We start from the raw sequence: 25,397 nt of genomic DNA on the forward strand, positions 1-25,397 counted from the left end.
AATATTTTTAAAATTTCGTATTTTTAAGTTCATAATAGCTACTACAGCCTGTGATAGAAAATTGTCATTGCAGGTTCAGGTCTTCGTGTAGCCCCGATGTAGTTATTCCTCCCTATATTCGGTATTTTGACGATTTAAGGTACAATATTCACCGAAATTGTTTGAAATTTCGTATTTGAAGTTCATAATAGCTACTACAGCCTGTGACAGAAAATTGTCAATGAAGGTTCAGGTCTTCTTATAGGTCCCATATATCAGAACCTCCCTTTATTCGGTATTTTGACGATTTAAGGTATAATATTCATCGAAATGTTTTAAAATTTCGTATTTGAAGTTCATAATAGCTACTACAGCCTGTGACAGAAAATTGTCTATGCAGGTTCAAGTCTTCGTATAGCTCCGATATAATGATACTTCCCTATATTCGGTATTTTGACGATTTTAGCAACATTATCCACCGGATTTGTTTCGTATTTGAATATGGTAATGACTTATGACAAAAGTTGCCTGTGCAGGTCCACGTCTTTGTATAGACGCCAATATAACGGTTATATTCGATATTTTTAAGTTTATAACAGAATTTCTAGCGGATTTTTTTTTTTTTTTGAAAATTTCCAAATTCTTTGCAAAATTTCCAAATTCCTTCCAAATGGTGGCGGGTACTTAAAGTTCGGCCCAGACGAACTTACTGCTTTTTCAGTTGTTTTTGATTTACTCATCCTATACACCAATCTATTGCAAAGTCCATAAAATTTATCTCACGCCCTCTTTAAAACAAACATTTGCATTGCCAGCATTGTTTATAATCTCTGCATTTTTATGATCATGCAAAAATTTAGAAATGCAATAAATCCGAGGCTATTTTACGGTGATTTTTCACACTATGGCCTTGGCGTATCCCTCGAAATTCAAAGAAACAATAAATTCGGCAGTCTATCCCCCTCCCCGCCAAAGGCCAACCAGTTCAAATCACATAAAATCAATTGACTAAGCACAAAGCCATAAAAATTGGCCAAGTACTTCCATTCCATTTCGAGGGCAAATAAAACCGAATAAATTTGAAATACCAGAAATAAAGAAAAAACAAAAAGCAACAGATAAAAAAGCCAAAACATAAATTAATGAGCCGCACAATCAAAAGATGTTCGTGGTTGTTTTTTTTTTTTCTGACAATTTTTTTTTCTTTGTCTGTCCTTTCTTTATGGCTGCTCTTGTACCGGCATGGTGTTGAGTGAAATCATTTTGTGTGTGTTTTTTTTTTGCATTTTATTTGTAGATTATGCTATTTTTGATTTTCAAATAAAAAAAATGCTATTTTTTATTTTCCGAAAAAAATCTACCTCTATTTATCAACAAATGTCCCGTGAACAAGAAAAACAAACAACAACAGATTTTCCACGCATTTATTTTCGATTTCAGCTGATTTCTGCCGATTGTTTTTTCGGTGAGGTAAGATAATGTGTTTTAAACACTTTTGCATCGTCTTTCGCTTTTTTTTTGCGTCTTTAATGTCCACTTTGTTTCACAATTGCCGCCGCCGTCAGTAGCAACAACAACAACAGCAGAAACCACGCACAAAGACAAACATTTAAAAGACATCAACGTATTTTCAAACGACGAAAATATGTATTTCCTTTTTGCCACTTAGTCAGTCGTTAGACAGCAAAAACAGAAAAGATCAGAACAAAAACAACAACACCAACACTATTTTTTGGCGTTGTCACATTTTTGCACAGTGTTTCCATCAAAATCGGGAAATTGGTGGGTGGGTTCTCTGGTGCGTATGATTATGTTTGCGACACATACGCCGCAGTTGGCCTTGAAGTTGAAAGACTGCAAATCATTCTAAGTTTGAAAACTTATCGAAATCAATGGAGAATATATATTTCATACTAAAAAGTACCGAAAATTACCATTTTTCTGGTACGGGTATCAGGAGTGTAAAAGTAAAACTTTTAAAATTTACAATTCAAAATTTTTACGATTCTGCTCTACTTCTTTATTGTACCATGGGATTTAGAAAATTTCTTTCCAAAAGATAAAAATTCTAATTATACCCTTAGCCATATGGCTAGAGTGCTTCATCGAAATAACGGTTTTAGACCCTATAACGATAACTCTCGAAGGGTGTATTCGATTTGGTCCAAACTTGGTACATTGTAATATTATTATCAAATTTAGATCGGGTTCGGAGATGGGCAATATCGGTCCACTCCTTCTAGTATACCGATCCGGATAATCCGATTTTACTTCAATTTTTCAAATCCTAATATTCCCATCAGTGCTACGTAAGCGGTCCACTTTATCAAGTACCACCCCCAAATGGTCAAAAATTTGAATTTTTATAACTCTTATAAAATGTGATGTAAGAGTCCGACTGTCTTCAAATTACACACATCACAATATTTTTATTAACACTAGATCTGGTGTGAACATAGAATATATTGGTTCTGATACCTACCCCACCAAGAGACCAACATAAAAGGCGAAATTAATATCCGATTCCATTCAGACTTGGTACAACTGAATATTATTATCAACACATGACCTGTTATAAAGATTGTAGAGATCGTACAATTTCTTCTGATACCTCCCCCACAAAACGATTATAAAATCCGAAATAAGCATCCTGTTCTCCTCATATTTCACACATCCCATTATTTCTACTAAAACAAGATCGGCTGTGAAGTTGGGATATATCGGTCTACTCCTTCTAGTACCTCCTCCACCAAGGGTCAACATTTTGAATATCAGTATAGCACATAAGACGCGAAATAACCATCCAATTCCATTCAGACTTGCACACATCTCAATATTTTTATCAACACACGAACTGTTATAAAGATGGTAGAGATCAGATAGTTTCTTCTGCTACCTCCCCCACAAGGAGTAAAAATTTTGAATATCCATGAAGCACATAAAATGCTAAATTAACATTCGATTCCCGTCAGACTTGGCACATCCCAATATTTCTATTAACACAAGATTTGTTATAAAGATAATAGAGATCGGACCATTTCTTCTGGTACCTCCCCCACATAGCATTCAAGACAAAGAAAGCGAAAATTGCATTCAAATCTCTTCAAATTTCACAAATAAGATGATGTATACAGGGTGAGGTGAAAAAACTGCAACCAACTTCAGACTGCTGTCATTTCTAAGTCACTGGTCCGACAGCTGTTAAAATTATTCCAGTGATAGCTCATTATATTGTTTACAAGCGTACAAAAGCTTTTTGGTGAGAATTTTCCAGAAAAAAAGTTATTCGTGATGGAATTCAAGCGGGTTAGTGTGATTTCTTTATATTTGACTGGAAAACCACAATTGGCTATCGTTAGAGCACTCCAGCATTTAAATGTGAATAAATCTTTTGTGTCTCGTACCATCGTCCGTTACCGTGATACTGGTAGCGTAGCCCGGCGTCAAGGAAGTGGACGGAAGAAAACAACAACATCAGCAGAAATGGTTCGAAAAGTAAAGAAGCGACTTGATCGAAACCCGCGTTGCAGTGGCCGAAAAATGGCTCGTGAGCTGAACATATCGTAATATTCCATTCGGCAAATATGGAAAAATGGGCTCAGGGTGAAGCCATTAAAATTCCAAAAAGTGCAAGAATTTACACCCCAACAGAAAAAAAAAGACTCAAAAGAGCTAAAGAGTTCCTTCGCTTGGCCGAAAGTGGTGAATTGCCGAATTTGGGTTTCTCCGATGAGAAAACTTTCGTTGTCGAGCAGTTTGTAAACAAACCAAATGAACGTGTTTACTTGCCAAAGAGGTCAACTGAAAATGTACACCTTCGGTTGGCACCAGAACTCAAGCGCCGGCCATGGTGATGGTGTGGGCCGCCTTAACAGCCGATGGTCGCTCTCCGCTTGTATTAATCGACCCTGACATCATAATAAATGCCGAATATTGTCGCGAAAATATTCTGGAGGGTGTATTAAAGCTTTGGACACGCAAACATTTTGGCCGCACCACCCAAGAATGGTTACAAAATGAGGTTCCTCGCTTCATTTCCAGCGTACAATGGCCACCAAAATCTCCGGATACCAATCCGTTGGACTATTGTGTCTGGAGTATTCTGGAAAGCAAGGTCGGCACTAAAAAATACCAAAGTGTCGATCACCTCAAGCAAGCGCTTCGCCGGAAATGGGCTAAAATACCGCAGAGCAACATCCTGGCAGAGTGTGACGGTTTCATTGGTCGTTTGAAGGGCATAATTCGTGTGAAAAGTGAGCAATTCGAAGAAATCTAAACTTATTCTAAAATTTGATGCTATTTCCGACATTTTTTCTTTCATTCAATAAAATTTAAAAAAAAAAACGTAAAAATAAGGGCGTTTGACTTTGTTGCTGTTTTTTATCTCTTCTGTTATCTTATTTAACATGTTCTAAAAGTGAAGGAAGTAGCCAATATAGCCCAAACCTGGAACGTCGCAACATTTCTGTCATATTTATTATAGTCCGATACGAAATAGACAATATTGGACCATTCCTTTGGAACCTACTCCATAGAGTCTATGTCAAAATATAATTAAAAAATCGAAGATTGGCTGAGGGTATATATGTCAAAATATAATCGGCAAAACCGACTGATAATTTTTACATTGTTCCACCCATGGTACAATGATATCAAGGTAGGGCTATGATACCATATGATTTCAATTTTTTTATTTTCTTGGCTTAATATGTCATCTTTATTTGTTTATGTTTGTGTTTTCCTTTCAATAACAAAAAAATTGTTCAGAAAATATTCAAATTCGGGTGTTTTCAAAATGTTTATTTCAACGTATGCATCGACAAAATCTAGAGTTTTTGTAGCGAAATAATCCTTTAGAGATATATAGTACATGATTTTAAAAAGAAGCGTTGACCTTTCATTCAGTTACCGCGTTTTTTCAATTATTTATTCAAAATAAATGCAACAAGTTGTTTGATTTTTTATTGTTTTGATACTAAGTCTGACATTACAAGCCAAACAGGTAGACATCTATACTTGCAATTTTTTCAAAGTTGACCTACCTTCTCTTCATTATACCATGGTTCCACCTAATTTTGGCAAATTTTCGTAATTTAAGTTCTTAGCAAAAAATTATCAATATGGGTAGGCTTTTTGGTGAAGCCCTTATATATGAATATACCCCCTTGATTTTAGTTATTTCGGCCAAATGTTCCACTCGATTTCGCTGAAAATGTAAGGTTTTTTAAGTAGCTCCCCAAAACTTCTTCTCGAAGTGGCTGGCTTTCGGTATTTTGAAATCTGCAATCTCGTAAAAAAAATTTCATTGTAGATCCCTGTTATATTCTGGATGAATCGGATATATATTGGGGTATTTTATAATTCTACCCAATGGAAACTATCTGATGAAAGTATGCAGTCTTCGGTAATATTTGTATATCACCCATATAACACTATTTTAGAGATTTGAAGAATAACAAATTTTCCGTTTGTGACTCCCCGAAATATTCATGATAGACCCTACACAGTATATATATACATATTCTAGATCAGCGTAAAATTCTAAGACAAATTAGCAATGTCCGTCTGTCTGTGTGCCTGTTTCTCTGTCTGTTCGTCTGTCTGTCTGTTGTAATCAAGGTGTCTTTCGAACAAATTGAGGTAGAAGTTTAAATTTTGCACACATGTGTATTTTCCAGTAGGCAGGTTAAGTTCGTAAATAGGAAATGTCGGTCCAAGTTTTCGTATAGCCCCCATATAATGGTACCTAACGATATTCGGTATTTTGATGATTTTAGTGACATCATTCACCCGAATTGTTTCAAATTTCGTATTCGAAGTTTGTAATGGGTACTACAGATTATGCCTAAAAATTTCGTATGCAGGTCGTATAGCCCCCCATATAACGTTACCTTCCTGTATTTGGTGTTTTCATGATTTTAGCGACATCATTCACCGGAATTGTATCAAATTTCGTATTTGAAGTTCATTATGGATACTACAGCCTAAGACAGAAAATAGTCTGTGCAGGTCTACGTCTGTGTATAGCCCCCATATAACGGTACCTTCCTATATTCCGTATCTTGACGATTTTAGCAACACTATTCACCTGAATTGTAACAAATTTCGTATTTAAAGTTCGTAATGGGTACTATAGGCTACTAAAAACATTACTTATGCAGGTCCACGTCTTTGTATTGCCCCATATAACGATACAGTCCGGTATTCTGTGTTTTGATAATTTGAGCGACATCATTCACCGGAATTGTATCAAATTTCGTATTTGAAGTTCGTAATGGATACTATAGCCTAAGACAGAAAATTGTCTGTGCGTCCACGTCTTTGTATAACCCCCATATAACGATACCTCCCGATATTAGAGACATTATTTACCGGAACTATTTCAAGTTTAGTATTTGAAGTTCGCAATGGATACTACAGCCTATGACAGAAAATCGTCTGTGCAGGTCTAAGTCTTTGTATAGCCCCCATATAACGGTACCTTCCTATATTCCGTATTTTGATGATTTTACAGCCTGTTACAAAATATTACTTTTTCTTGTTAATTATTTTATAATTTTCCAAGATTTCAATCTAAAATTAATTTTTTATCCACATTTTATTCCCTTTGAACCACTGTTGATTTGGTTAAGCAGAGATGATGTTTCTTATTTTTCGGGCAACTGGTGTTTTTTTTTTAATTTCGTATTTGAAGATACTAAAAGGTACTACGGCCTATTACAAAAAAATACTTATGCAGGTCCACGTCTTCGTATAACCCCCGTATAAAGGTCATTTTTTTTTTTTAATTGGTTAGGTTCCTTTCAAATGGTGGAGAGTATCAAAAGTTCGGCCGGGCTGAACATTGCTTTTACTTGTTAATTATTCTATGACTTCCCAAGATTTCCATCTTAAATTCAATTTTTTATCCACATTTTAAACACTTTGAACCACCGTCCATTATTTTGGGTAAGCAGAGATAATGTTTCTTATTTTTCGGGCGACTGGTGTTTTTTATTATTTTTGTTTTAAATTTCGTATTTGAAGTTACTAAAGGGTACTACAGCCTATTACAAAAAATTACTTATGCAGGTCCACGTCTTCGTATAGCCCACGTATAAAGGTAATTATTTAAATTTGTCAAGTTCCTTCCAAATAGTGGAGAGTAATAAAAGTTCCGCCGGGTCGCTTCTTTTTTACTTGGTAATTATTATTCTTTGATTTTCCAAGATTTCCATCCATTTTATTCACTTTGAACCACTGTCCATTATTTTGGTTAAGCAGAGATGATGTTTCTTATTTTTCGGGCGACTGATGTTTTTTTTTTGTGATAAAAAATCGTGTATTTTTCACATTTGTTAACACAAAATGTTTATTATGCAATAAATACACACAGACAAACACGCATACACAAGTGAAAAAAAAAAATTATAAATTAAAATCTGTTCACATTACAGCAGATATGATTAAAGACTTTTTTTCGATGAAATTTCCGTTTTTTGTTTTTGTTTTGAAAACAGGGATAAAGGGGGATTACTGCAGCCTGATGTTGGGGGGTAGAGGTGCGGTGCAGTCAGACAGGCAGCCAGTTTACAAACATATGTTCACTTTCAAAACACACACGATTATTTCAAAATTTCTTTAGAATGCAGACAATTTTCACTTATTTCAAAATGCATTTAGCAGAACAGGCCTTTGGCAGATTTCATTGGGGAATGATGCATGATTTTCTTTATATACATATTTCAGATTTTCATTTTGTTGTATAAACAATTCACTTTTTCTTGATATTGAAAATATAATTTTATTTTTTTTTCGTTATTATAAATATAATTATTGCTTCGATTAATATTAATTTAAATAATATAAGGGTTTTTTTATTTATATTGCAATAGTTATTAATATTATTATAACTTTTATAATTACTACTATTTTTATTTTATTTATTTTTATTATTTTTTAGTGCATCTTAATTTTCCCCACTTAGATATGGTTTAAACTACCTTTAAGGAGGTTGCTGTTTTCTTTTTTTCTCTTCCTCTTTTTTTTCAAAACCCAAAATTTCGTAATTATGTATGCTATTATTTCAGCTAATAACTTTCATAATATTTTTTTTATTTTACACACACACACACATTCGCCCGTTAGATTTTCAAAATCTTCCAAAAACAATATATTTATTTTTCTTTTCTTTAATTTTTTTCGAATTTATTTTTTTAAAGAACAAAAATATTTTTTTTTTCTTTCTTATTTTCTCTTCTTCTTTTCTAGTGTTGTTGCTATATTTTTTTTTTAGTAAAAAATTCAAATTATGCCGCAACGGACAACGGTTGTTTAATTTTCTTTGTTTCGTTCTTCTTAAGGCGATCGTCAAAGTTGGACTGGCTAATTCGCGTTGCGTGAATGGCCAACAGCACAGCATTGGGGGTGCTCAAAGCAGGAGCTGGCCATTAGCAGAGCTTTTGGCTGTTCTCATGGCGCAGCCGAATTTCTTAGCAAAAGTTGTGCGCGTTAAGAATTCTCAAAAAAAATTTAAAAAAAAAATTCTCGAAACACTCTTTGAAATCTGCATGATTTAATGGTTGAGCATTCTCATAATTGTTGTTATTGCTTGGATTTTTTTTTTTGAAGACAAATGTTATGTTTTAAAAAAGTCGCCTGCTTCCTCTAAGGGCTAAACCCTAAATTCGTTAATTAATTTATGTTGTCACCATATTGAAAATTGTCATTTATTAACAAAAATATTTTTTTTAGTTAAAAATTCTTTTTGTAAAAAACCTTGACACCATCTTTCCGAGATATATGACATGTCATTTATCTACGTCGGAAATTTGTCGAAAATTCTTCATTATTTTTAGAACTTTTGTTTGGAAGGCGCCAAGAATTTCGATTTCCATTCATTAATTTCCAGTGGAAAATCAAAATGTTTCAGAGAAAAAACCATGTGAAAAAGCAGCTAATTTAGGCCATGCCAAACTTTGTATACCCTCCACCATTCGGAAGAAACTTAAAAATTTCAAATAAAATCTGTCGAAAAATACCTTTATATGGGCTATACGAAGATGTGGTACTGTATAAATAATTTTGTCATAGGCTGTAGTAACGATTCCGAACTTCAAATACGAAATTCGAAACAAATTCCGGTAAAAATGCCGCTAGTATCATCAAAATACCGAATAAAGGGAGGTACCGTTGTATGGGAGCTATACTAAGGCGTGGATCTGCATAGATAATTTTCCGTCATAGGCTGTAGTACTCATTACAAACTTCAAATACGAAATTTGACGCAATTCCGGTGAATAATGTTCGCGAAAATCCTGGAAATAGCGAATGTCTCGGAATTCTCTTCAGGGTTTAAAGTACTCAGAAGGAACTCCTTGTGTGGATTTTAAGCCAATTCCGTTGGAAACTGTGGCTAAAATCATCAAAATACCCAATATTCGGGGGGCACCATTGTAGGGGGCTATATTGTATATCGTGGACGTAGATAATTTCCTCTCAGGGGATAAAGTACTCACAGACAGCTCCTTGTGTAGAATTTAAGACAATTCCATTGAAAATATGGTTAAAATCTTCTAAATACCGAATATTGGGGGTACTGTCATATGGGAGATACACGATATCGTGGACCGATAAAGCCCATCTTAGAACAGACAAAAGACAGTTCGGTGCAAAATTTTAGCTTACTATCTTAATTAGTTTTAACTCTAGCGTGAACAGGCGGACAGACAGGGCTTAGTCGTCTTAGAATTTTACGCTGATCTAAAATATACAAGGTGAGATGAAAAAACTGCAACCAATTTCAAACTGCTGTCATTTCAAAGCCACTCATCCGACAGCTGTTAAAATTATTCCAGTGACAGCTAATTATATTGTTTACAAGCGTACAAAAGCATTTTGGTGAGAATTTTCCAGAAAAAAAGTTATTCGTGATGGAATTCAAGAGTGATAGTGTGATTTCTTTACATTTGGCTGGAAAACCACAAGTGGCCATCGTTAGAGCACTCCAGCATTTAAGTGTGAATAAATCTTTCGTGTCTCGTACCATCGCTCGTTTACGTGATAGCCCCGACGGTAGCATAGCCCGACGTCAAGGAAGTGGACGGAAGACAACAGCAACATCAGCAGAAATGGTTCGAAAAGTAAAGATGAGACTTGATCGAAACCCGCATCGCTCGTGGCTCGTGAGCTGAACATATCGCAATATTCCATTCGGCAAATATTGAAATATGAGCTCGGGGTAAAGCCATTGAAATTCTGCCGAATTTGGTTTTCTCCGATGAGAAAACATTCGTTGTCCGGCAGTTTGTAAACAAAACAAAATGACCGTGTTTACTTGCCAAAGAGGTCAGCTGAAAATGTGCACCTTCGGTTGGCCACCAGAACTCAAGCCTCAAGCCGGCCATGGTGATGGTGTGGGTCACCATAACAGCCGATGGTCACTCTTCGCTCGTATAATTCGACCTTGGCATCAGAATTATTGCCGAATATTATCGCGAAAATATTCTGGAGGGTGTATTTAATGCCTTGGGCACGCAAACATTTTAGCCGCAGACCTTGGACATTCCAACAGGACTCAGCACCATCGCACTCAGCACGTGCCACCCAATAATGGTTACAAAATGAGGTTCCTCGCTTCATTTCCAGCGCACAGTGGCCACCAAAATCTTGGGATACCAATTCGTTGGACTATTGTGTCTGGAGTGTTTTGGAAAGCAAGGTTGGCAAATAAAAATACCAAAGTTTCGATCACCTCAAGTAAGCACCTCGACGGAAATGGGCCAAAATACCGCAGAGCAACATTTGGGCAGCGTGTGACGTTTCATTGGCTGTTTTAAGGCCATAATTCGTGTTAAAGGTGACCAATTCAAACAAATCTAAACTTATTCTAAAATTTGATGCTTTTTCCGACATTTTTTGCTTTCATTCAATAAAATTTAAAAAAAATGTAAAAATTATGGCGTTTGACTTTGTTGCAGTTTTTCTTTATCTCACCCTGTAATTGTACAAAATGGTACTAAATTTGGAAATGGTAGACATTTAAGAGCTGAAATCCTGAAATTTGATATTAAGGTCAATGTTGGTATCTGAGGTTGAGTTATAGACATTGTTTAGAAAATGCTTACTTTAAATATACAAATAAAACTAAATGCTACTAAATATGATATTGGGTGAAGGCATAGAGCTGAAATTCTGATATTTGATTTTGAGATCACTTTTGGTTTCTAGGGTTTACATATGGAGACTTTAAAATAGTTGTGGGCCGAAAAATATGATGAGGCTCCTCCACGATAAACTTTAAAAACCTTGAAAGTCGGAAAATCTTGTACGATGTCTAAAGTTTTGATTAAAAAATATTGTCAAATTGAACAAATTGTCCATTTTGAGTACTAAAAAGGCCTAACACGAACGTTTGGAACGAATGTAAAATTTTAAGGTGGACTTTCCTCGGGCGAAGTAGTGGGCACTTGCAAGGGGAAAATAATTCCTTACTTCTCCACATATTCCTCTATCCCACAGTCCTTCAAGGGGTTAAAAGTTAAGTCACATTCGTACGCCTCGCTGGCAAGTACATGTGCATCATTATATTGAAACATATGATGATTATTGTTTGGGTCTTTGTTGTTTTGTTTCATTTCGAATTTAACTGAGTCAATATTTTCCTTGGCATTGTTTCAAATCATAAATTTGTTAGGATATGTATTTTGCATGTGTCTTTAAAGGCACACACTCTCGGACACACACACGCTGATCTAAACAACAACAACATTCATCCATTATGTATTTAAATTTTTGTTCATTTTGAATATTCTGTTTTTGTTGCTATTTTCCTAACAAAAAGTTAATTTTGTGCCGCAAACCAAAAAAAAAAAACTATACGACAAATGAAAACAACGAAGAAATCTTTTTTTTTTGACAAAGAATTTCTTCTGAGACTCCGTCATCAATCTTAATATAAATGTAAGGTCTTCTGTTTCTTCTTCTTCAAAAAAATGAAAAACTATTTTAAAAGTCATCATTATTATTATTATTATTTGAGAAAAAGAAATAAATATTTATGAAATCAACAGAAAACCATGTTATGAAGACCGCATCCATCCCATGACAGAAGGGTGGCTGTCTTTAAATAAAAAATATTCTTCTCCCCATCTGCCAGAGATTGATTTGGTAGCATTCATTAATTATTGTAAAAATATGTCAAATGTCACTGGTTTTGACATTTTCCTATACATTTGTTTATAAGTACGTTTATATGTTTCCTTCCTCTACTTACCACTCAAATTGTAGCGGCAAAATATCCACCTCATTTTCATCGGCATCGATTTTCACAAAAAACGTCGCTCTTTCGTTCGGCAAACATCGTACCAATGAGCTTGAATTCTCGCTGAATGATATATTCGGGGGATTTTTGTTGGAACTGGAACTATGCGAATGCTCTTCCGGCTCCTTGTTGGGAAAACTATGGGATTCTGTAGGAAAAAAAAAAACAGGAAATTAAAATATTGAAAATAAATAAAAACAAATAAATAATAAAAATAGTACAAATAATTTATCTAGGGCCAGTACAGAGACATTGGGTAGTTTTTAAGAACGATTTTTAAAGTGGATCAACAGATTGTGTTTTTCATATATTTAAAAATTCGTTAAATAGAGGACGCATATTTATTTATGATATATTTGTTTGAAAAATTAAAAATATTCTTTTGACGACCTCGAAAATTTCAAAAAATGATTTTGATCTTTGAAGGAATGTAAGAAAACAGTGACATTAACATCAAACCAATACCGCAATCATGAACAGTTGATCCAACTTTCAACTGTTGGTTCCGTGGTGGCTCCTTAAATGTATATACATGTTTTGCAGATCTAAAAAATTATAGTGCCAAGTCCATAGCATTGATTTGTGACAACTTAAAAAGTAATGTTAAAAAATCGAGGAACACAATGTCGGTCATTTTTGAATAAATAATATTTAATTTTGAAAAAATAAATTTAAAAACTAATAAAAATTGGAAATATTGACATGTTACTTCCTTGAAAAAAATGAAAAAAACCTGTTAGTTGTGAATGAAAGTTATAATAAAAATCTGAGATCATTCAAAAGTATATATCATAAAAATTAAAAATTATTAACTAAAAATTATTTTTTCTTAAAATCCCTTGACCCTTGTAAAATTTACGTGAAACATGTTATTATTCCAAACGAGCTGGTACCTGGCCTCTATTATTATTAAAAAATCAATTTAAAGTCCACAAAATTAGGTTATTGAATAGAAATACGTCAAAACCCACGAATGGTCTTGGAACAAATAGCATTAAAAATATGCTATAATATAAAAAAAAACAAATTAACAAATTTACTAATAGTCCTTGAAGATAGATTGTTATGAAATCAACGGATATTGGTATGTTGATCCTTAAAATCAAATTTTGTTTAATTCATATATTTAAGTACACAGATTCCAGGTAAAAAATCTCAGGGTGAGATGAAAAAACTGCAACCAACTTCAGACTGCTGCCATTTCTAAGCCACTCGTCCGACAGCTGTTAAAGTTATCCCAGTGACAGCTCATTATATTTTTTTTTATATTTGGCTGGAAACTCGCATGTGGCTATCTTTAGAGCACTCCAGCATTTAAATGTGAATAAATCTTTTGTGTCTCGTACCAGTATCGCTCGTTACCGTGATACTTGTAGCATCAACATCAGTAAAAATGGTTTGAAAAGTACCAAGTAAAAAAGCTGTAAGTTCGGCAGGGCCAAACTTTGAATAGCCTCCACCATTTGGAACGAATTTGGCAATTCTCAAAAACAATAAAATCCGTTAAAATCTTATAAATATCGAATGTACGGACATGGACCTGCATAGGTAATTTTTTTCATAAGCCATAAGCCAATATTCAACTGCGAAACTTGAAAAAAAAATCGGTGAATAATGTAGCTACAGTCATCAAAATACCGATTATCGGGAGGTATCGTTATATGGGGGCTATACGAAGGCGCGGACCTGAACAAAACAATTTTATATCTTAGGATTTAGTATTCATTGCGAACTTCAAATACAAAATTTGACACAATTCCGGTGAATATTGTCAACAAAATCATCAAAATACCGAATATCGGGTGGTACCTTTATATGGGGGCCATACGAAGACGTGGACCTGCACAGACAGTTTTCTGTATTAGGCTATAGCATCCATTATGAACTTCAAATAGCAAATTCGAAACAATTCCGGTGAATAATGTCGCTAAGATCATGCATGACTACAACAGAGAGACAGACATGGCTAAATCGTCTTAGAATTTTACGCTTATCAAGAATATATATACTTTGACAAGAATATATATATTTGGAGAAGTGACAAACGGAATGACAAAAATAAAAAAGGACTTGATCGAAACCCGCGTCGGAGTGGCCGAAAAATGGCTCGTTGCTTCGCTTGGCCGAAAGTGGTGAACTGCCAAATTAGATTTTCTCCGATGAGAAAACATTCATTGTCCAGCAGTTTGTAAACAAACAGAATGATCGTGTTTACTTGCCAAAGAGGTCTGCTAAAAATGTGCACCTTCGGTTGGCCACCAGAACTCAAGCGCCGGCCATGGTTATGGTGTGGGCCGCCATAACAGCCGATGGTCGCTCTCCGCTCGTATTAATCGACCGTGGCATCAGAATAAATGCCGAATATTATCGCGAAAATATTCTGAAGGGTGCCTTAAAGCCTAGGGCACGCAAACATTTTGACCGCATACCTTGTACATTCCAACAGGACTCAGCATCGCACTCAGCTCAGTTCGCGCCACCCAAGAATGGTTACAAAATGAGGTTCTCCGCTTCATTTCCAGCTCAAAATGGCCACCAAAATTTCGGGATGCCAATCCGTTGGACTATTGTGTCCGAGGTATTTTGGAATGCAAGGTTAGCACTAAAAAGTACCAAAGTGTCAATCACCTCAAGCAAGCGCTTCGCCGTTGGACTATTGTGTCCGAGGTATTTTGGAAAGCAAGGTTGGTACTAAAAAATACCAAAGTGTCAATCACCTCAAGCAAGCGCTTCGCCGGGAATGGACCAAAATACCGCAGAGCAATATTCGGTCAGCGTCTGACGGTTTCATTGGCCGTTTGAAGGCCATAATTCGTGTCAAAGTTGAGCAATTCGAACAAATCTAAACATATTCTAAAATTTTAAGCTATTTCCGACATTTTTTGCCTTCATTCAATAAAATTTAAAAAAAAAATGTAAAAATTATGGCGTTTGACTTCATTGCAGTTTTTTTTTATCTTACCCTGTCGGTCCATGATATCCTATATCCCCCATATAATTTGATGATTTTTGTCACAAATGTTTAATGACATTGTCTGAAATTTTACACAAGGAGTTCTCTGTGAGTACCTTATTCCCCGAATAAGAATTTTCTATATAGGTCCACAAAGGAACCCAACGACTTTTTGGTATTTTGATAATTTTAGCCACATTTTTCAATGGAATAATGTGAAAATCCACACAAGGAGTTCCTTCTAAGTACTTTACGCCCTGGAAGAGAATTGTCTATATAGGTCTACGTTTTAGTATAGCACCAATATAACGATACCCCAAGATATTCGGTATTTCCAGCTTTTTCGCGACATTATTCACCGGAATTGAGTCAAATTTCGTATTTGAATTTCGTAATGGGTACTACAACCTATGACGAGAAATTGCTCTGCAGATCCACGTCTTAGTATAGCTCCCACACAATGGTATCTTCCTTATTCGGTATTTTGATGATATTGGCGACATTATTCACCGGAGTTGCGTCAAATTTCGTATTTGAAGTTCGGAATCGTTACTACAGCCTATGATAACAAATTACTTATACCCCATATAAAGGTTTTCATTTGAGCGTATTTTTCGACGGATTTTTTTTTTTTTTAATTTTTCAAGTTCCTTCCGAATGGTGGAGGGTATAAAAAGTTCAGCCCGGCCGAACTTAGCTGTTTTTTTATTTGTTTAAAAATGTGTATCTAATATTGGTTATTTAAAATATGATTTCCAAAGGCCACAATTCATGAACCACTAAGTTCTAAAATTCCTAAGGAATTAATAAAAAATCTAAAGGACGAACCGATTTTTTTACAAATAGTTTTAATATTTGCAATTTTCTTAAAAATATTATTTCTGTCTAATCGCGATTTTTTTATTTTATTTTTTTTTTAACTGTTATTAATGGATTTTTAAAAAAATACTTCTGCAAAAGTATTATTGTTTTTTCTCACGGATTTTTTCCAAAGAAACAATGTAAGAGATTTATTTTTATATATTTTTTTTTTTTTGATTTTTTAAATATTTTTTCAAAATACCATTCGTTTCAAATTTTGTAAAATACTTTCCGAAAAATTAATAATTTATTTTTGCATTTTGTGTTGTTCAGTGTAATTAGTTAGGCGCGTAATTTTAGCCACTCATTCTAATTGGACATGTGTTGTTCAAAGAAGAAATCATATTTTTAGAACTGTTAGCCCAGTTTCCGTTCCCACAAAAAAAAATATGTTTCACAACAACAACAAATGCTAATTTAACAGTAATTTGTGCACAACTGTATTTATTGTGCATAAAGTTAAGTGCCATTTGTTTTTCTTAAAATTTTAAGTATTTCCCATTTTGGATTGACGACTAGAATTGAATTTTCATTCATTATCTGCAAAAAAAAAGAAAACAGAAAAAATATACAGGGTGGGATGAAAAAACTGCAATCAACTTCAGACTGCTGTCATTTCTAAACCACTCGTCCAGTGACAACTTATTATATTGTTCAGAAGCGTTCAAAAGCATTTTGGTGAGGATTTTCCCGAAAAAAAAAGTTATTCGTGATGGAATTCAAGCGTGATAGTGTGATTTTTTTATATTTGGCTGGAAACACACAAGTGGCTATCGTTAGAGCACTTCAGCATTTAAATGTGAATAAATCTTTTGTGTCTCGTACCATCGTCCGTTACCGTGATACTGGTAGCGTAGCCCGACATATGTCAAGGAAGCGGACGGAAGAAAACAACAACATCAGCAGAAATGGTTCGAAAAGTAAAGAAGCGCCTTGATTGAAACCCGCGTCGCAATGGCCAAAAAAATGGCTCGTGAGCTGAACATGTCGCAATATTCCATTCGGCAAATATTGAAAAATGAGCTCGGGGTAAAGCCATTAAAATTCCAGGAAGTGCAAGAACTTACACTGCAACGGAAATAAAATAGACTCAAAAGAGCTAAAGAGTTGTTTCGCTTGGCCGAAAGTGGTAAACTGCCGAATTTAATTTTCTCCGTCTCCGATGAGAAAACATTCGTTGTCCAGCAGTTTGAAAACAAACAAAATGATCGTGTTTACTTGCCAAAGAGGTCAGCTGAAAATGTGCTCCTTCGGTTGGCCACCAGAACTCAAGCGCCGGCATGGTGATTGTATGGGCCGCCATAACAGCCAATGGTCACTCTCCGCTCGAATTAATCGACCTGGCATCAGAATAAATGCCGAATATTATCGCGAAAATATTCTGGAGGGTGTATTAAAGCCTTGGGCACGGAAACATTTTGGCCGCAGACCTTGGACATTCCAACAGGACTCAGCAACATCACACTCAGCACGCGCCAACCAAGAATGGTTACAAAATGAGATTCCTCGCTTCATTTCCAGTGCACAATCGCCACCAAAATCTCCGGATACCAATCCGTTGAATAATTGTATCTGGAGTATTTTGGAAAGCAAGGTTGGTACTAAAAAATACCAAAATACCAAATCGGGCCAAAATACCGCAGAGCAACATTCGGGCAGCGTGTGACGGTTTCATTGGCCGTTTGAAGGCTATAATTCGTGCCAAAGGTTACCAATTCGAATAAATCTAAACTTATTCTAGAATTTTGATGCTATTTCCGACATTTTTTGCTTTTATTCAATAAAATTTAAAAAAAAATGTAAAAATTATGGCGTTTTTTATCTCACCCTGTATTTCCCATTTTGCATTGACGACTAGAATTGAATTTTCATAAAATTTCGGAACAATATTTTAGTTGAGTGATTTTCAAGGACTCAAAAAGTCACTATTAAGGTTTTAGTCGTAGAATATTTTATTAGATTTCCATCACTTATAGTACACATTTCCAAAATCACCTTCATTTATATGTTCCAACCTTGGTTCTCCTACCAAAGTTGTTGGCTCCTGTACTCCATCAGTGACTATCATTCCAAATTGCAGAATTCTAGCTCATTCTGTTTGTCCAATACAAAGTATTCAATTTTTAGTACATTTTAGTACTTTACGTACCCTTTCAATGGAAATTTCCAAAAAAGCCAGCCTTACACACCCCAACTGACCCTCGGGCAAAATTTCAAGATTCCAGCTTCAGCCGCCTTGTCTGGGAGTTGATTCTCTGTCAGTCAATAAGTCATTTATTTCAGATGTATGCAATATTTTTTCCAGCCATTTCGGACAAAAAATACTGAATTTGAAACCAAATATTTCCAAATATTCCCTCCAATTTCTAAATATTGCATACATATGTATGCATGTATGTACTAACATCCACATAAAACCATTGCCTTACTCGTTGTTGTTGTTTTTGGTTTGGTGTGTGGAGACAAGATGCTAAAATGTTGCTCCCCCTTCCCCCTCCTCCCCATCGAAATACATTTTAGGCAATGATTTTTTAGTTCAAAAGTGTAATGAACTTTTTCGTAAAGGCTAAAAATATATAAAAGTTCCTATTCTGGCATCGTTGTCGCCTTCTGAATTCTATGGCTATAGACGGATGGATGTATGGATGGTGGTATGGCATGAATTATTAATAAACGACGAAAATATTTTGCTCTGGTACACACAAAACATATATTTATGATATTGTAATATGCATGTGAACTGAGGCTTCTGGGGGGTTCCTAAATGTATTTAAATTTCAAACAAAATTAAAAATATTGAAATTCTGCATCCAAACGTCTTATTTATCTTTCACATTTCACCTGAATATATCTATACAATTTTCCCCCTCATTTCAATTTAATTTATTAAATGTATTTGTATGGTCGACACCAAAGACACATTCCAAAATATTAATAATGCATTTCGATGTTATGCTATTAGGAAAATTTGTTCTAGCTTCTATACATATATTTAAATATATGATGCAAATAAGATATATAATATTGTTCAATTTTAAAAATAGGCAGAAGAAAAGATTTTAGCAATATGCCAATGATTGGAAAGAATTTGAAAAACGACAATTGTGAATTTCGTAAAAATTCTTCTTAGACTCCCCAACAATGGAATTTGGATTTTTTACAATATGTTTTAAAAATAATTTTTTTTCATCAACGTGGACATGTTTAAAAATATTAATTCCAGGACCACTAAGGAGGATTTTTAAATTTTTTTTTCCAGTGGACCATTAATTATTATTATTTTTTTATTTTTTTTTTCCAATTCATCCCAAATCTTGATTTTTAAAGATATTAATTCCGGGCCACTAAAGACGATTTTTAAGTTTAAACATTTTTACTTTTTCCAGCGGACTACTAATTATTATTTTTATTTTATTTTCTTCCAATAGATAGATTTTATAGATTTTAAAAAATAATAATGTTTTTTTAATAATATTAATTCTAGAGCCACTTTTTTATTTTTTTCCAATTTACCCAAATCTAGATTTTAAAAAATATTAATTCCATGAACACTAATTATTATATTTTTCTTTCATTTTTTCCAATTGAACCCGAATATATATTTTTAAAAATATCACTTCCAGGGCCACTAAAGATGATTTAAATTTTTTTCCAGCTGACCACTAACTATTATTTTTTTTAATTTTTTCCAATTGATACCAGATTGAAATAGATTTTTAAACAAATTAATATTTAAAAATTATTAATTCGCCTGACGATTTTGCAACAACAAAATACTATGGTATCCCAAACAAGCAAGCCAAACTCTGTTCTAAAAATATTAATTCTATAGAGGATTTTTGAAAATAATTTTCTCCAGCGGACCAATAATTATTATTTTTTCAATTTTATTTTAACTGACCCTAATTCTAAATTTTTAAAAATATTAATTTCATGACCACCAAAGAGGATTTTTAAAAAAATATTTTTTATTTTTTTCAGCGGACTCCAATTTTTGTTTTAGAAGTTTTCCAATTGACCCCAAATCTAAATTTATCAATAAAATGCAAAAAGCAACGAATAATAAATTTTGTAAAATATTTTGGCAAACAACCACTAATCGTGGGTTATTTAATTTTTCAATGGACTACTAATCGAGGATTTTCCAAGACTTGTCCTCCAGGAAAATTTTAGTTCTAGTCGTGGATTTTTTAAATATTTTATCAATATCATTAGTTGTCGATTTTTTCAAATATTTTTTCCAAACGAAAGACTGGTGTAGATTTAAAATAAAAAATCTCTAAATGATAATTGTTTTTAAGAGGGAAATTGTCTGAAAATCCACAATAGGATTTCCTTCTGAGTAATTTACCTCCTGGAAGAGTATTATCTATATAGGTCCACGATATCTTATATCCCCCATTTAACAGTACCTCCCTATATTCGGCATTTTGATGATTTTAGCCACATGTTTCAATGGAATTCTCTTAAAATCCATACTAGAAGTTCTTTCTAAGCACTTTACCCAGCGGAAGATAAGGACCACGATATCGTAGGGACATTATTTACTTGTACTTGTTTCAAATTTAGTATTTAGACTTCGTAATGGCTATTACAGGCTATAACAAAAAATTGTGTATGCAAACCCATGTCTTCGTTTAGCCTCCATATAATGGTACCTACTACAATATATGCCAGAAAATTGTCTATGCAGGTCCAGGTCTTCGCATAGGCCCCATATATAAGAACCTCCTTATATTCCTTATTTTAAAGAATTTAGTTACAATATTCAACGAAATTGTTTGAAATTTAGTATTTGAAGTTCCTAATAGGTACTACAGCCTGTTGCAGGTCTTCGTATAATCTCGATGTAACGGTACCTCTCTATATTCGATATTTTAGCTACATTATTCACCGGATTTTTTTTCAAGTTTCGTATTTTAATACTGTAAGGGCATATGATAAAAGTTGCCCATGCAGGTCAACGTCTTCGTATAGACCCGAATGTAACGGCTACATTCTGTATTTTTAAGATTTTAACCGAATTTTTAACGGATTTTTTTATTTTGAAAATTTCCTAATTCATTACAACTGGTGGAGGGTTTTCAAAAATATTTTTCCTGCTGCTCACTAATTGTGGATTTTTTGGGAAATATGTATTCTAATTTTGGATTTTTTATACCCTCATCCATATGGCTAGAGAGGGTATATAACATTTGAAACGGCCAAAACTTGCCACACCAAAATAACGGATTTAAACCCAAGGTCTCTTTAGACCAAATCTGTTTCAGAACATTTCGAGTCGATCTAGGGGTGTTCGTCCATCACTCTGGCTGACTGGCTGGTGTGCACAAGATAACTCTCGAAGGGAGCAAACGACTTGGTCCAAACTTAGTACATCAAAATATTTTCTTAAAACTTAGATCGATTTAAAATCTCCTCTTACAAAAGGTAAATTTTCACCGAAAATAATTTACCCTATAGAACAAGAAAGGATCTTTCAATTTTCTGCTAGCTTTGCAAATCCTAATAATTTCATCCGTGCAAGGTTAATTGCGAAAATTAATAATTTTGAATAATTATAACTCTTATAAAATGTAAAATAGGACTTCGATTGTTTTGTCAAAGTTCGCACATCCCAAAATTTCTACCAACACAAGATTGGGTCTAAAGACAGAAAATATCGAAAAATCCCTTCTTGTAACTCCTCCATAACGGGTCAAAAATTTATATAATTATATCTCCTACAAAATCGATCCTCTTTAAATTTAGAACATCTCAATATTTTTACCAATGCAAGATCTGGTGTGAAGATGGATTATATTAAACTACCGCTCCTGGTATCTCCTTCAGAATTTTTCTTTTAAATTTTTGATGGGTCGTTTTTTGTTTTTAATTTAATTTTTAGAATTATTCTGCAGTTTTTTTATATTTATGGCAGGAGAAATAGACACTAATCTAGGATATATTACTCTCATGGGGTATTTTTCGAATTACAATGTTCAGGCATTTCAATTTTAAATTTTCCAAATTTCAGAAAACAATTTTCAAAATAAATTACATAACTATAGCAACAACGAAACACACAAAACAAAAATTGTCAGGTAAATTTTGTGAAAACTAAAAATTAAACAACAAACCTGATGCTGCTGCATTGCCATTGGAGGTGGTGGTGGTGGTGATGGAGGACTCACCAACGGAGGTGATCTTTGTTAGCGTCTCTTCTTCCACCTGATGTTGATGATGGCTATTGAATATTGTGGAGGTTGTTTCAATGCCATTGCTGGTGGTCCTGATGGTTCTCGACGAGGATGTAGTGGTGTGATTGCTATTGAAATTGGTATCGGTGATGATGGCAGTGGTGGTGTTGTTGGTTATGGTCGCCGTCGCCGTAGCGTTGTTGTTGGAGGGTGATATTAAAGGATTTAAATTTGAGTTCTCCATGGACAGACGTATAACATGAACGGACTTCAGACAAGGGACGAACTTTTAATACTTGAGACGGTTTCACTACTACGTACACACACACGCACACAAATGTGTTTGAATTCTTTTATTTATTTCTTTTTTTCGTTTTATTTATTTCTATTATTATTATGATTTTGTTAATAAACTTTTAGTTTCGTTAGATTTTCCTTTTGCTTTTGTTTTCAAATGAAAATTGTTTCGTTTTCTTCTTTAGCACAATTTCGACATGAAGAATAGATTTTAATTAGAAACAGCAAAACATGTTTTTGCTATAATTTTCACAAAAAAATATATATTCCCGTTTAAGATTCACTCACAATAATGTAGTTTTGAAATTTAAATATTATTTTTTTGTTATTTTTGGCTTTGTTTCTCGTGCAGAAATGTTTTGAAATAAATATTGAAAGTTGAAGAGAACGCAAAATAGATAAATTGTAGACAGGGCAACAGAGTTTGGTGGAAATGTTTCGAAAAAAAAAAAAACTTAAAAGAGGCAGAAGGGCGTTGTGTGGAGAAATAGTTTCCTTTTTTATCAAAAAAAAAATGGAACCAAGGGATATATAAACCTGAGATTTTTTTAACGTTTTACAAATTATGATTTTTTTAAAAATATTATTTCAACGAACTATAAATTTGGATTTTTTTTTTAATTTTTTTTCAATTTGAATTTTTTTTTAATGAAATTTCAAAATATTTGTTCTGTTTTTGACATATACATAAATGTGATTTTTTTAATTTTTTTCCAACCACGTAGAGTTTTTTATTTTTTAGCAACGACTTATAGACGTATTTTTTATCTCTTTTAGGTTTTTTAAAAAAATCCAAGAAACTATTTAAAAAAAATGTTTTTGACGTCATAATATTTTTTTATATATTTTTTGACAATTTTTTAAACCAGAAGGAAAATGAATTTTTTCTAATTTTTTAACGGTCTATAGACGTTGATTTTTCAAAATTCATACATTTTGGATTTTTTGAAAAAGAATCAAAAACTTATTAACTTGGATTTTTTCAAATTTTTTTAAAATCTTTTTTTTCACAAACTTTTTACCTAGATTTTTCAAAGTTTTTTTATATTCCAAATATGGGGATTTTTAAATATATATTTTCCCATCCAAAAAAAAAAATTGTCAACAAAATTTTTGTATTTTTTTTTCATTAAAATAAAGGTTTACACCCTAGCAAATTTCGAACAAATCCGTTTCCGGGTATTTGGGGTCGATCTAGAGGTCTCCGTCCGTCGACTTGCTATAGCTCTCAAAGAAAGTATCCGATTTGGTCCAATCGTGGTTCATCGTAATATTATTATTACACATTAATTGAGTTGGGAGGCGGATCGTATCGGTTCACTCCTTTTGTAACCTTGTCCACAAATGGTCAAAATTTCACTGAAAATATTTAATCTCACAGAAAAAGAAAGGAATATCCTTTTGTACAAAGTTTGCAAATTCCAATATTTGTATCAGTGTAGGTGGGCAATATCGGCACACTCCATTAAGTCAAAATATTGGATAATTTTAACTCTGATAAAATGTTAAAAAATAGTCCGTTTAACTTCAAATTTCGCAAGATCTTAACATTTCTACCAACACAAGATCCGGTATGAAGAACGTATAGAACAGACCACTCCCTACAAAAGGGTCAACATTTTGAATAAATGTATCCCTCGTAAGATTCGAAATAAGCACCCAATTTTCCTCAATTTTTTTATTTTATTGTTTATTTGCACAAGATCTGGTGGTATGTCGGCCTACCCCTTCCTATGCCTCTCCCACAAAGGGTCACAAGTTAGTTGTTGAGAAAATGTTATAATTTTTTTGAGGTCTGCATGATCTGCATTATTAAACGTTGGGCGCCACATAAACGCATTATAGTTTTTAAAACAGCGATGTTACTTTAGGCATGTTCTGACATTGAGACTCTGGATGGTCAGATTAAAATTGGTGTTCAATATCATATATGCTTTTTGGTTAATTCTTATAGCAGGTAAAGTTTAAAGCTCTTATAATACCCACGTTGGGCGCCACAAACAGATCGTAACAAAAAGGTTCATTGAAAATGTATTTGTAATAGCTGCGGTGTATAAACCCGCTATGCTAACCAATAACCGAAACTAGAAATATAGATAACTCAGCAATCAACTTCACACATTGGGCGCCACTTTGCGACTAGAGCGTCGTGACAAATTGAAATTAGAGTTTTCTACATTTACACCCCTTGGGCGTCACTTAAAGTCCAGAAACATAATCCATTATCCTACTACTTTAGATGGTACTTTAGACACTACACATACAAGTGTCAGTCGTAAAAATATAATGCGGTCACATATTTTTTGCATCTTCTACGTTAACTTATAACCGAAACTTGAAATATAGATGACTCAGCAATCAACTTCACACATTGGGCGCCACTTTGAGACTAGACTAGATCGTAATAAATTGAACGAAATGAAGTAGATTGATAAAATTTTACTCAAATGTATATTATGTCTGCAGGACTTTTGGTATTGAAAATGGACCATGTAGGTCCACGTTTTGGTATAGCCTCAATATAAAGGTACCTCCCGATATTTGGTATTTTGATGATATTAGCGACATTATTCACCAGAGCTGTTTCAAATTTCGTATTTAGAGTTCGTAATGGGAACTACAGTCTATGACCGAAAATTGTCTATGCAGATCCAGGTCTTCGTATAGGCCTCAGTACCTCCATTCAGTACTTTGTTGATTTTAGCAACATTATTCACTTGAATTGTTTCAAATTTGGTATTTGAAGTTCGTAATGGATACTGCAGCCTAAGGCAGAAAATTGTCTATGTACGTCAAGGTCTTGAAATAGCACCCATATTATGGTACC

The 25,397-nt window shown here is 33.8% G+C and overlaps 1 protein-coding gene across 4 annotated transcripts in view; it reads right to left on the bottom strand.

Annotated features, from left to right (window-relative positions):
* LOC101890868 (myosin light chain kinase, smooth muscle) overlaps positions 1–22,810 on the bottom strand; it is a 137,330-nt gene extending 114,520 nt beyond the window's left edge. For 2 of the 4 annotated variants that reach the window (XM_059130810.1, XM_020040070.2), the window contains exons 1-2: positions 22,214–22,810; positions 12,233–12,428 (exon numbers count right to left, since the gene is read on the bottom strand). In XM_059130810.1, the coding sequence (XP_058986793.1) occupies positions 12,233–12,428; positions 22,214–22,517 (500 nt within the window). In that variant the 5' untranslated portion in view covers positions 22,518–22,810. Of the gene's footprint in view, positions 1–7,961; positions 8,192–12,232; positions 12,429–22,213 lie in introns of those variants that run through there. The other 2 variants (XM_059130812.1, XM_059130809.1) reach the window with 2 other exon arrangements.
* Between the last annotated feature and the right edge of the window lie 2,587 nt (positions 22,811–25,397).

This window comes from Musca domestica, unplaced genomic scaffold, assembly GCF_030504385.1.
Source record: "Musca domestica strain aabys unplaced genomic scaffold, Musca_domestica.polishedcontigs.V.1.1 8, whole genome shotgun sequence".
NCBI lineage: Eukaryota > Metazoa > Arthropoda > Insecta > Diptera > Muscidae > Musca > Musca domestica.